Source organism: Leptonychotes weddellii, chromosome 13, assembly GCF_054177405.1.
Source record: "Leptonychotes weddellii isolate Sample4059 chromosome 13, ASM5417740v2, whole genome shotgun sequence".
Lineage (NCBI taxonomy): Eukaryota > Metazoa > Chordata > Mammalia > Carnivora > Phocidae > Leptonychotes > Leptonychotes weddellii.
In genome coordinates this window covers 66658968-66672569 of record NC_138381.1, presented here as the reverse complement: position 1 = coordinate 66672569, position 13602 = coordinate 66658968, and the positions used below count along the sequence as shown (strand labels likewise).

General features: G+C 42.8%; 1 protein-coding gene across 13 annotated transcripts in view; it reads left to right on the top strand.

Moving 5' to 3' along the window:
• GIT2 (GIT ArfGAP 2) overlaps positions 1-13602 on the top strand; it is a 49360-nt gene that overhangs the window by 24949 nt on the left and 10809 nt on the right. For 4 of the 13 annotated variants that reach the window (XM_081802023.1, XM_081802022.1, XM_081802025.1 and 1 more), the window contains exons 13-16: positions 3068-3210; positions 5206-5355; positions 8942-9190; positions 10803-10892. In XM_081802023.1, the coding sequence (XP_081658149.1) occupies positions 3068-3210; positions 5206-5355; positions 8942-9190; positions 10803-10892 (632 nt within the window). Of the gene's footprint in view, positions 1-3067; positions 3211-5205; positions 5356-7612; positions 8388-8941; positions 9191-10802; positions 10893-13602 lie in introns of those variants that run through there. The other 9 variants (XM_081802024.1, XM_031032952.2, XM_031032949.2 and 6 more) reach the window with 8 other exon arrangements.

The following is a 13602-nucleotide window of genomic DNA, read 5'->3' as shown; positions in this document are numbered from 1 at the left end:
AGAAGAAAAATCAGCCCTCTTGATTGATACTTCAGTTTACCTGTTGTTGCTTACATACAGAACTGAGCTCTGAATAAGGAAATTTGTTATTATAAACTTTAGATGTCTGTGGTGAGAATTATTGTGGTTTAAAATTGTAGAGAACACCAAGCCCTATTTCCAAGGTGCCCTGTTGAGTCTAGTTTAGTAGCTCAGCGTCCTGACTTTTCCATACTTCTTCTTGTTTTTTTTTCCCCTAATTATAGAAGTAATACATTTTTAATTATAAAACAAACAAGAAATACATACCATAAAAATTAAATTTTCGGGGCGCCTGGGTGGCTCAGTTGGTTAAGCGGCTGCCTTTGGCTCAGGTCATGATCCTGGGTCCTGGGATTGAGCCCCGCATCAGGCTCCCTGCTCTGCAGGAAGCCTGCTTCTCCCTCTCCCTCTGCCTGCCTCTCTGCCTACTTGTTCTCTCTCTATCTCTGTCAAATAAATAAATAAAATCTTTAAAAAAAAAAAAAATTAAATTTTCAGTTAGCATAGTATTCCCCAATGACAGTAATCATTAATTGACATTAGTTTGTTCTTGATTTTACTGGTTCAACCAGGAATAAGCAAATTCTAAGAAAATGTACTAAATTTTGGTGAAGGTGCAGTGATAAGGGTCCATACATAGATTTGAAATCTCAAAATGAATATACTCTTTGATTTAGTATTTCTATTTCTAGTTAATTCAAGGGGAAATGATCAGAGATGTTACATGTAATACTGAAAACATTAGAAACAAATAATAGAGTAGTGAGAATCACATATTTGTTTTTTTTTTAATTTTTTTAAAGATTTTATTATTTATTTGAGAGAGAGAGGGATAGAGCACAAGCAGGGGGAGCAGCAGAGAGAGAGGGAGAAGCAGGCTCCCCGCTGAGCAGAGAGCCTGATGTGGGGCTCGATCCCAGGACCCTGGGATCATGACCTGAGCCAAGGGCAGACGCTTAACCGACTGAGCCACCCAGGCGCCCCAAAGAATCACATATTTGAATAGTGCAGACTTTTTTTCCCCAATGAATATATAATGACATAATATAAAGTAATTAGTTTTTTTAATAGGATAGTCCCCATTTTGTAAGGAAAACATTTATACACATATATATGTACAAGTAAATATACCACATTAAGTACTGTGTAAATACATAATCAGTCCTCATTATTTGCAGATCCCATATTTGCAAATTATCTATTTACTAAAACCTATCTATAATCTCGAAATCAGCACTTTCATGGTAACTTGTGGACATGTGCAGAGAGGCAAAAAATTTGAATCACCCAAAACACACATTCCCAGCTGAAATTGAACAAGGCTATTTGTATGCCTTTTTGTCTTAACTGTCATGCCGTTAACAAGTGTCCTTTTTAGGTCTACTTGGTACCACGTTTTTATATTTTTGTGCTTCTTGTTGATGATTCTGCTGTTTAAATTGGCCCCCAAGCGTAGTGCTGAAGTGCTATCTGGGGCTCCTTAGCACAAGAAGGCTGTGATGTGCCTTATGGAGAAAATACCTGTGTTAGATAAGCTTTACTCAAACATGAGTTGTAGTGCTATTGGCTGTGAGTTCAGTGTTAACGAATCAACAATGTGTATTAAAGGTGTCTGAACAGGGGCGCCTGGGTGGCTCAGTCAGTTGGGCGTCCAAATTTTGGGTTTTGGCTCAGGTCGTGATTTCATGGGTTGTGGGATCGAGCCCCGTGTCAGACTCCACAGTCTGCTTGAAAGACTCTCTCCCTCTGCTCCTCCCCGTTCATGCTCTCTCACTCTCTGTCTCTCAGATAAATAAATAAATGTGTTTTTAAACAATGGCGTCTAAACAGAAGCACACGTAAAGTAAGGCTCTGTGCTGACCGGCTATAACAAAAAGTGCTGTGAGCAAAGGCCGGCAGGGACCTGCCCTGTGTTTCCCCACGGAACAGTGCTTCAGGGTTTGCTAATTCAGCCGTCACGGCAGCTCTGTGTACCATACCGACTGCAAGTGATGACGTGGACTCTGTATGTGTAGGGAAGAGACTGGAAAGGTATAGAACAAAATAAATCAATGGCTGTGATTGATTACCATTAGTTTCAGATTTTCTTTTATTTATTTTTTAAGATTTTATTTATTTATCAGAGACACAGTGAGAGAGGGAACACAAGCAGAGGGAGCATCAGGCAGAGGGAGAAGCAGGCTTCCCGCCGAGCAAGGAGCCCGATACGGGGCTCGATCCCAGGACCCTGGGCTCATGACCTGAGCCGAAGGCAGATGCTTAACAACTGAGCCACCCAAGCACCCCTCAGATTTTCTGTATTGAGTATTACTTCTGTAAATCAGATGATACATGCATTTTAAATACTAATTTGAAAAATTAAAATTCCTTATTGGAAATCAGACGTCAGCTTGAGTTAGTTGCCTCGGAGAAATTGGAGAGACTTAGATAATTTGTGAAATCTTTTATTCAAAATGTGTGAGAGCCTATGGAATCATCCCTACTCCCCTGTAGACCATACCTTCCTGGTGTGCATGTGTGTGTCCACTGGGTTGTTCTGTTTTCCCCTTTCTCTCTGGCAGTCAGCCGACTAAATGCCAGCGCGTGCCTGTTCTTTGAGCACCAAGTTTCTAGGCTCCGTTTTAGCAGTCTCCTTTCGGTGACATTACCTTGTAAACAAGTTACAGTTAAAATTGAATCACAGTTAATTTTATATTAGTTATGACTTTAGTTCCCTGATTTGGAACTATACTCTGTCTCCTCCAATGAGAAACTCGGGAACCTACCTCCTCAATCTGAGCAGCACTTTGCAAACCACCTAATTAATTTGCCCACATTTGGTGAATGACCCAGAGGGACACTGAAATGCCTCTATGCAGTTGATAGTAGACCCTCTGTCTGGTTGGTAACTTGCTCTATGATTCCTATATTGGTGTGAATATAACATTGTTATTTCTGTCATTTTCTTTTAGTCTTTAAATGGCTAAACCCAAAAATCCTCCCAGTGGATTTTAGGGGAAAAAGTTTTTTTAAGCCTGAAGAAAAGTTAATTTGCTTCTATTAATAGACAATGTGGAGCTCATACTGAAAACAATCAGTAACCAGCACAGCGTTGAGAGTCAAGACAATGACCAGCCAGATTATGACAGTGTGGCCTCAGACGAAGACACAGATCTGGAAGCTACTGCAAACAAAGCAAACAGGCAGAAGGTGAGGTGACACGTTGCACACAGAAAGGGAGAATATGTTTCTCTTTGGAATCTTTCCTCCTACAAAATCGCCTTATTTGTAAACCACTGTGAAAAGTGCTCTGGAGATAAAGTTGGGTTTACTACTAGCTTGGGCCAACAAGGTAAATCGTTTTAAAATAGAGGGTCCTGTGTCCCTAAGTTGATTGCTGAAGCACAGCCCTACCTCAATTGTGATTTTATAAAACTTGTGAGGAGGGGCTATTGTGTTTTATTCCTTCAGCAAATGTTTACCAAGTGACTTCTCTGGATCATACTCTCCCAAATGAGGCCTAGTCCCTTTCCTGTGAGGCTGTCCCTGCCTAGTAGGAGAGAGAACTGCAGTCAGAGGTACAAAGGGATACATGTCATAAGAAACACAAACGGAAGCGGAGGGTAGGGGTGTGAGAGGAGACCCAGCTTGTTGGCGGGAACAAGTGTCTCAAGGGGCAGGAGGGGGGTGTTGTGTAAGTGGGATGCCTGTCAACATGTGCCTTAAAGGATGCATGGGATTAGGTATGTGGAGAGGCAGGGGAGGGTGGTCTAGGCAGAGAGAAGGTAAAAGAGGGCATCTGGCACAACCCGCTCATGTGTAGAGACAGCCTAAAAGGAGTGGGACTCACAGCTGTAGCAGAGGCCGGGCGTCACATCATGGAGGAGCGTGACGTCAGACGGAAGAGTCCACACCTTGGCAGGCAGTGTAGAGCCCAGGAAGCTCTTAGGGCAGGAGGTCGATGGTCAGCAATTTTCGTTCCTCTCTTTGGTGAGGACTGTTCTTGGTAGATCAGAGAGCAGAGGAAGGAAACCCAGTTGGGGTACTGCTGAGAGGTCGCCCTGGAGCCTGTGCTGAAAGGGTCCAGATGGAAGGGAAGTCACAGTAGCCGAGTGAGTGTGGGCCCGAGGAGAAGGCAGCGGAGGCCTGCTGGTGCACCTGCTGCTGAGTCCCCAGGACCTCGTCTCAGATCTGGCCCACAGAGGAGCTCAGCAAACATTTGAGAATGGACAAACAGGAAGACAGATAAAGAGGTCTCAGCAATAAGTTCGAATGTTTGAAGCGGGGACGTAGACTTACAGAAGATGTGTCCAGAGTTGTCCAGCTCACACGACTGCGAGAAGGATAGTGCCATCAGTAGATACAGGGAATAAGGCAGGGACAGCAAGAGTCACTCGTCCCATCTGCTACGCCCCTGCCCAGCGTCCCCAAAAGCACCAGATGCAGAGCAAAAGCCAAAGTCATGACGGGATCCTACTGATTGGTGTCCTCCTCTCTGCCTTGCACACCTGCTGCCTCTAGCTAAGCTCTGCTGCTGGCTAGACGTTCCTCCAGACAGCCACAGGACTAATGTCCTTCCAGCTGTTACTCATGTCTCACCTACCCGAAGGCTTAGCCCACCTCTCATTAAAAGGCACCCACCTTCACCCCTACTTCTCTCCCCAGCCCCTCACCCCGCTCCATTTTCTCTCTTTTCCATAGCATTTGTCACCTGCTGTCATACTATGTAGTCACTTATTTTTATTTTGTCCATCTCCCACTCTTCTGGGGTGTAAACCCCATGGAAGCAGGAATCTTTGTCTATTTTCTTTTTTTATATATCCCAAGTCCCTAGAACACTGCCTGATGCTCAATACAAATAGGCTGGAATGAAGGAATTACTGAGAGAACGAATTTAAAAAAAGAAAAAGGAACGAGCAAGAGAAGGCAGGGAATACAAGACAAACGCACCGAGAGTCCTCGTCAGACTAGATTTGTGGCCGCGCTCCCTGTTCTGTTAGAAAATATTGACTCTAATTTAACTTTTCAGATATTACAGTAACCCTACCTTTAAGCTTTACTTTTGCATTCCTCCCAGAAGCCTTGATTTGGTTTGATTAACTTTGCAGTCCAGCTGGCATGGTCAGAATTTGAAATTCTTTAGCTGTGAGTCTTGAATGTTACCATCATCTCAGATTGTGAACATTTTCCCCAATTTATTTTTAGAGCCTAGATTCAGATTTATCAGATGGACCAGTCACTGTGCAGGAATTTATGGAGGTCAAAAACGCTCTAGTGGCTTCTGAGGCCAAGATACAACAGCTAATGAAGGTGAATAACAACTTGAGTGACGAGCTGAGAATTATGCAGAAAAAGGTAACACGTTAATAAATGCCAGGATGATTGACTCTTTAACCCCGTAGTATAAGGAAGAATCCCAGGCATAATGCTGGTGGGCAAAGGGGAGAGAAGCAGTTATTGTAACAGACCTAAAAACCTTTGGGCCGAGCTTTTTGGAAGCAGTATGTATTTGGATATTTCAGATGAAGTGGTTTTGAATAGAAATAAATCCAGAGTAAGTTTCCCAGGCGGTTGGCACAGAGCAACCTGGTGGCAGCCACCCTTGCAGTATGCCGTGCTTCCTGAGAGTGTGGGTGCGCCCCTTCCTACTGCTCCTTCTAAAGAATCACACCACGAAGACAGAGCAGGTAGAAGCCCCGAACAGGTGTCTGTGCTTTTCAGCGCTCCGTGCAGAGGGTGCCATCTCTGCTCGTATTCTCGGTTGTTACCCAGCTCTGGCAGCTCTGTCCCACATCCCCGCTCGGTTTTTCACCAGTACTTACTAATTTATGATGTTCTCAGAGCCTAGAGCAGGGCCCGCCACAGAGTAGGGACTCTGTAAGTATAAGAAAACATTTTCGTTTGCACTAGTGAGAACTGTACACTAGTAAGAGACAATCCCATTTGCCCGGGATTTTCTCGTTTGCTGCCTTTTGGGAGAGTCAGAAATATATGAATATATTAATCCCTAAAAAGAGTGTGGTTACGAGTAGCAAGGAATATGCTTAAGAGGGAGATTGTGTATGTAACTATGAGACGGCTGTCCCTGTCATTCAGTTCTCCAAATTGAGGTTTTGTGCACTTCCCTTAAACAGAAACAAAACGAAGTATGTACCTGTGTCTTAATTCTGCCATTTGAAGAGTGATGTTTCAGAATCATTATCAAGAACAGAGGACAAGGTGCACTCTCTGTGCGGCTGGGTCCTTCCCAATTGTGTCCCCTAAAGGAAGCGCAGGGAACTAGAAGGAGGTCTGTCCCCTCTGCCTGTCAGGGAAGGACACTGCAGTGTACTCTCTCCTGGGGCTTGGTCTAGGATTCTTTTGGTGTGGAGTTCTAGATGATTTTTTTTAGATATATGGCCCCAAACCTATAATACTGCCTGATGATCAACCAGATTTTAATTCACCCCTTGTTCTGGGCCAGCCTGGTCCCATCTAGGGCTGGTGTGCAGCCGTGAACAGGGCAGACCAAGAGCCCTTCTGTATCAGACAGGGCTTGCACTTCTGTCTTTTCTGAAATATCTTTTGTTTAATGAATTACAGTTTGTCCCATTAATTGAACTAATAATTTTTGTTGAGGTGACTTTTTCTGAAACACGCTGACTTTGCCAATGTAAATCAGTCTGCTAAGTATCACTTTTTTTTTTTTTTTTGCTATAATGCTCCTTTAGTATTTGTAGAAATCACCAGAGATAACCTCATATCTCTGAAAGCAAACGTCTTGAGCCTTAAGAAATGCAGAGTGAAATTATTTACCATTGCTCATGGATTATCTCAATTCTTAGAAATGCTTTTGATTTCTGGAGCTGTTGAATTACCTGTAACTTCTCATTTCCTGTTACACTCCTTCCAAACAAACATGTATAGTCTGATTCTTACTACGATCAGCATCAATCACATTTATTCTAGGACATCTCTCTAAATACCAAGGACTAAAATTTTTTAAAATCAAGACAAGGAACTCGTGCTCATCAAACACATTCAAGTAAAATCTGCACTGGATGTTTTAGAGGCATGACAAGTGTTAAGATGAAGTTTCAGATTTCAAGGCGTTATCTGAAAAACTCTATGAGAAGGTTTTTACATAGGCACGTGACCAGACACCCTAGTCATTCATGAAGGGGCATGTGTCACTTTTGCTCCTCACTCTCCGGACTGTGTCCATTTCACTTTAGGACATGGGCTCCCTAATAAATAGTTTGACAGGCACCTTATGCTTGTCTCTATCCTGGAATGTAGGAATTTTCAGTGGCTGCTTGTCACTTTGCAGCTGTTCTTTCTTTGGGAAATGAGTTGCAGATAGAAGTTAAACCCTGTAAGCCTTTGTGGTGTAGAAGCACTCTGTCACTCCTTAGTGGATCATACTTGGAAAAAACAGAAGTGAGGGTGTTTCTGTGGCAGAGGCAGTATAAATCAGACTGTCCCCCAAATTTGGCACTATTACTATAAAGTATATAGAATTTGCTTATTTTGCAAAGATGTGTTGGTTTTATTTCAAAATTAGGTAAAAGTTTTTGTATCTATATAGTTGACAAAGTAGCATGATTTGTATCTGATCTTTCATATTTAACAGTTGCTTGGAAAAGATGCTAATTAATGAAGAGGAGCAGCCACTATTGGTGTATTATTCACAGATCGGTGCTTTCTAAATAAAAATTGAAAGTAACTCCTAACACTGAATGGGTTTGCTATTGAAAAAGTAATGATCTTCTGGTGCAAATACGTTTGCTTGCGGACTTAAGCCTTGGCCCTGGTGGGGAATTTGGTCAGAGTTTACAGTCTCTGTCAAAGAGTAGACAGCTGAACTTACACCACACCCAGCTTATAAAATGTCACGGAAGATGAAGGAGCACCAGAGGGAAAGGACACCGTGCAGACGGGACTCAGTTAATTGTGTTTCAGATGCCAGACGCTAAGGAGTAACACGATTCCTTGCTGATCCCTTAACTAATTCATCAAACACCATGAAGCAGCCTGCATGTGAGGAATGGAAGGAGCAATCAGGGTCTCCAAGTGACAGCCTCTAACTAAAATAGGGTGGTGCCAGGCAGATTAGAGTATTTAAAGCCAACACCGCTGAGGTTGTGTTTTTGGTTAACAAAGCCCAAGGAGAGAGAGAGGCCAAATATTCCGGCCCTGGCTCAAAGCTGATTGATCACCAGAGGGAAGACGCGTGCTACGTGGAGCATTCAGATGAAGATGTTAACGTAGTTCGATAGGCCTCCAGTTTTCTTCGTGATATGTTAATATAGCAAACTTACCATGATTTGGTTCCCTCTCTTTTTTAAGAAGTTCTAAATTGTTTGGAATATCAAGAGTATTCTGTAATAAAAATTTGTTGATCATAATTTTTCTTGTTGGCTTTTTGGGAAGCAGTAGCCCATCTGATTTTTCATAAGCTGAACTTCACTGTCTTTCTTGCTTTGCAAAGCAACTCTGGTTATCTTTGTGCTGCTTCCATGGTGTCTGCTGGCATTTTTGGCATTTGCAAATTGCTCAGGGCTCATTTGAAAAGCAGGTTACCTAAATCTTCATGATCTCAAGCTCTTGCTTGAAACAGCCTTAGAAGAATCCAGAGTCTGGCTCGCCTGCAAACATTTCCCAGGCCCACCATGACCAGTTTTTAAGTGGTTAGACATTTTGTTTTTTAAAAGTCCCAACTGTAACCTTTCTGCAATGAGAAATCAAGCCTGTTTAATTTGCTTGAGTGATGAAGTGAGTTGATTGCGTGTCACTCATTCTAGGAGAGCGAGTTCTTGTTTGTAGTTGCCTGTAACTTTCAACCCAGCTAGCTGTTACTGTTCTTACTGTTTAAAGCTGGTAGTTGTATGCGTTTACTTGGTGTTTGCTTTTTCTGCTTGCTATAGAAAAACACCGTCCCACTGCCAAACATTTCTTTCAGCTTCAAACACTCCAGAGTGAAAATTCGAACCTCAGGAAACAGGCCACAACCAATATATATCAGGTGCAAACTGGTTCTGAGTATACAGACACTTCCAACCACTCTTCCTTAAAGCGACGTCCGTCTGCCCGGGGCAGTAGGCCCATGTCCATGTACGAGACGGGATCAGGTCAGAAACCATATCTCCCAATGGGAGAAGTGAACCACCCCGAAGAGAGCAGGACGAGACTCCAGCCTTTCCCCGCGCACGTAAGTAACACCACTGGCGCTTCCGCTGTTCACTCTCTGTCCAGCCTGACTCCTGCACTCCCTCTCTGAACCTGCAGATCCCTGTGTCTCTGCTTTGCCAAATTGGGCTAGGAGAGTTATCCTTGTGTTTGCTGTATTAACATGTCAACAGATGCTTGTTATACTCTCACAGGCAGACAGGGCCGTTGGCGGAAAGTTTTCCAACAAAGTTCAGGATTCTGGCTCCTGTTCAGCCCCCCCGCCCTTTCCTCCCTCATATCCATAATATCTTTCCCAGCCAGTCAGTACTGGAACTTTTTTTGTAATAAGCTTTCTTCCCCACTTCTAAAAACAAAAACAAATGGTAAAGGTCACCAGCAAAAGTGCCATCTTCTTTGAGGTAGACAGATAGGTGCCCCTCTGTGAAATGGAGCCCTTAGAATTCAGAGTGCCTTCTCTGCCCCTCCCGGTGGAGCAGGTGTGTCTGCGGCCTGGGTGTGCAGGGTAGGCCTGGAAGCCTCCAGGCCTCCGCAGCCTCTCCATGTGTGGTCAGCCTGCTTGCTTAGCTTCTGCATCCCCCTCCTCCCCTTCATGGAGACAGTGTTGCTCTGTCATTTCATAAAAGGGAAATGTAAAACCTCTATACCGATTTTACAAGTATTGTATGCCAAAGACTGCATTCTGTAACAGGCTGCTAACCACCTTGTTTTACAACGGAATAAGTATTGTGTTGTGAGGTTTTCAAATGTTACATTTCTTTTGGATTAATTTATTTTAAAAACCCATCTTTTGACAAAATGTTACAGACATTTGGAACTTACGCTTTTTCAGAGAGTAGTATTTATCTTTTTTGAACGTGAAAGTTGTTATTTCTTCAGTCAGATTTTATAGGAGTTTCCAAAAAATTCTCAGAGTAAATGCAGAGTAAAGGATATGGTCTAGTAAATTAAAACTTAAGTTTAATTTTGTCAGGCTTCAGTGTGGTAAAATTTCAGTGTTGTTATATTGTAGTTGGGGGTCCGTTACTTCAACTTAAGTTGTTGGGGCTAAAACATTCTAAGGCAATTGATTTGGTACATTTGGTGTAATGGAAATGCCATTGAACTAACTTAAGGATCTTATTTTTGTATAACTGAAAACAAAAGTTAGGAAAAGCAACTTTTGTCAGTTTTCACAGTATACTTTGTAATTTTAGAAACATTTAGAATGCAATGTCATTTTATTGCTAAAGTTCTGTATCTGTACTGAAGAGTAGCTTAATAACCTATACCAACTGAACCATTCATATAGTTTCTTATTTCAAGTATATCCTGATTAAAAAACAAACATTCGTTTAAGACTATCTGACAAAATTAACAAATTATGCTAGGTGTTACCTTTTCTCTTATGGAAAAGTAGCTTTATAAATTCCAAGTAATTTCTGGGAGGCATCTCACTAAAGGAGTAAACATTTCTGGGGACCTGTCATCATCTAGCATGGCACTGAGCCTGCCCGTCACAGAAATTTCAGCATTGATCTCACAGAGTGAGTTTGTTTTTAGGATTCTTTTACTGGGAAGCCCTGGGTAAAGGAGGCGTAGGGTCTTTTGTTTGTTTTGTATTTTCCCGAGTGTGTTTCTTTTTCCCCTTCCAGATCGGGAGGAGTGCGCTTGTGACCTCCTCTTCGTCTCTGCCTTCCTTCCCCTCCACACTTTCCTGGTCGAGGGATGAAAGCGCCCGAAGGGTTAAGTACACTCTGACCGGTCTGCTGTCTGGAGGAGGGGCAGTGCTCCTGGGCGCTTTGTGCTTCTCCTGGCCCTCCTGTCCCTCCACTAACTGCCCTTCTGTCCTGCATGAGGCAGTGCTTCCCCCAGGTGTCTCAGCACAGTGGCGTGTGCACACGCACGCACACACGCATGTCTGTAGGAGGTGGTCTCCCTTTTGTCTAACCCCACATTGCTCCATTTCACTTAATATTTAACAAAGTTTGCAATGCACCCTATAACATTTATTCAGAGCAATACTGTCTTTTTAAACAATCAAAAACAATTAGCTGGCTGCTGGTTAAATACTATAATAGGGCCACTGTGTCAAATTTGTCCAGAGTAACAGTTGTCAGATTAACACTAGGATATTTGGGCTAACTGAAACACTAAGACACTATGCTTTATTATTTTGTATTGTTTTGCCTGTTGACACTTTTTATGTCCAAGCCATACCTGACACACCCAGGTTCTGCAGTCTGTGTCCTGCGTCGGAATTGCAACACGTGCCAGCATTGGAGGAATTGGAGGTGTAGGCGGCTGCTAGTACGGAGCCGTTCACGTAATGAGTTGGTTGAGTCCCGCTTGCTGATGTATAATTTACATTCCCTATAACAATATGTGATTCAGGTGAGCCCCTTTTAGAGTAGGCAGACAACAGTCTTAAGCGCCTCTTCTATACCCAACCTTTTGGTAAGTCAGAGTGTCCCAGGGACTTAGGTGACATTCCTGCTCCCAAAGGCACTGTCAGTTTAAAAAATCCTTTCCTGTGGTGCCTGGCGGGCTCAGTCGGTTAAACGTTCAACTCTTGATCTCAGCTCAGGTCTTGATCTCAGAGGCATGAGTTCAAGCCCCCCACTGGGCTCCACGCTGGGCGTGGTGGAGTCTACTTAAAATCCTTCCCTGCACAAAGAGTGCATGATGTCAAGCTGGAAAGCAGTGGAGAGGGTGTACAAGCTTGGAAGACCTGCGTTCAGGTCATGGCGCACTCTTGCTTTAACAGAAGGGTAGTGTGATCCAGCTTGAGAGGCGGGAAGGTGGCCGTGGGTGAGGCACTGCCCTCACAGACAGGGTGGGGTCTGCGGGAGGCTTTTTTTCCATTCCCGCCACATCAGTAAGAAGGACAGAGAGTCATTCCTTGCCACTGCCGGTGCCCCATGGCTCATCGAGGCCTTGTGGCGGTTCTCTTCCGCACTTGGAGGTAGTCTATTAAAAGGCATTCTTGTGTGATACTTAGTCTTCTGAACAGTTCTGACACTGAACTGCAATGTTTTTATTGTAATTTTTCAGTTAAAACTAAGGGACAGATAAAGAGAAATGAAACCACTCATTTGAAATTTTGCTAGTAAGAGTCAAGTAAACCTTCTTTGCCCACTGTGAAATTTGTTTAAAAAGAAAAAAATATCTATCTTCTTTGGTAGTTTTGAGAATCCTTGGCAGGGACTGCTTGCTGAGACAAGTTTATACAAGATTAACAGTTATGTCATTTAAACTGATAATCTTGATTGTTCCTGACAGCTTCATCATGAGTTTAGGCTTTTATGGCATGTTTCTATTCAGAGAAAACTGCAAATCTGTTCAGTAAACTGAACCAGCACCAGCTATAAGGTAACTTTTCTATTAACAGCTTTGAGAGAGCAGCACTTTAACTAATAGGTCTTAATCTTAGCTCTGCATGTTTACAATAATTTTCATAAAATTAAATGCTGGCTAATTTGAAATCCTGTACCATGCTTTTGTTGACAACGATGAAATACTGTGTAAGTAACTGATTTCCCGGGTGGTTATTGCTATATGTTGTTTTCTGGGCTTGAGGAACATTTCCTGAGTACTTGTTGGATATATGAGCTGTTACTCTTCTAAAATGTTTAAATGAAACCTGGTACTTTCGATCATTGTGGGGTAATGCATTTGATTTGTAATTATCACATTTACATCAAGGAAAGCAAAAAGATTGATTATAAAGATGTGAGATTTTCTGGGTTTAATTCTGTTTTCTAGATTTTCCACTGGAGCAGCTCTGGATGAATTTTCTAGAATAATTATTTAAATGCAAGTTTTTTACGTATTCATTTTTGTATGTGCATGTGTGTGTATACACACACGGACACACCTGCACATACAAACACTCATCCCTGTGTATGTGCATGTGTATATAAAAACTAAAGGAAATAAGCATTCCCTGTGAAAGGTAAGATGGGGTATTTTTGTTTGTTTGTTTTGGGGGAGCTTTTTTAAGATCACCTCTAGAAGAGCCTGCTTTCCCTGTTCCCTGCACGGGGTACAGTGCCTAGCTTTGGTCTTCCAGCTACACTTCTAGTGTCTAGTAACTCACTGACGGGTTCATAAAGCCAGGTCAGAATAAGGCAGCAGGTAAAACAGAACTGCTTACTGGTAGGAGATGTAAACACAGGGATCTGGAAGGTTATAGTAGATTTTACAGAACTTAGCTTTACAGACTCTCCACATGGCTCCAAGCCAACACTTTAAATCATTTGCCAGATGAATTTGAGTGGACAGAGCATGAGTTCACATTGAATTTTAGGAGCCCAGCAAGCGTCTTATATTAGAATGGCTAATAAATGGGAAATATGGGAAAACCTCAGCATACGGTGGAAGGGCCAGCCTTTGCCCTGGGAGGGGAAAGGGAGGCCATGGGGAGAGTGAAGCCAAATATGGCATGAATAAGGA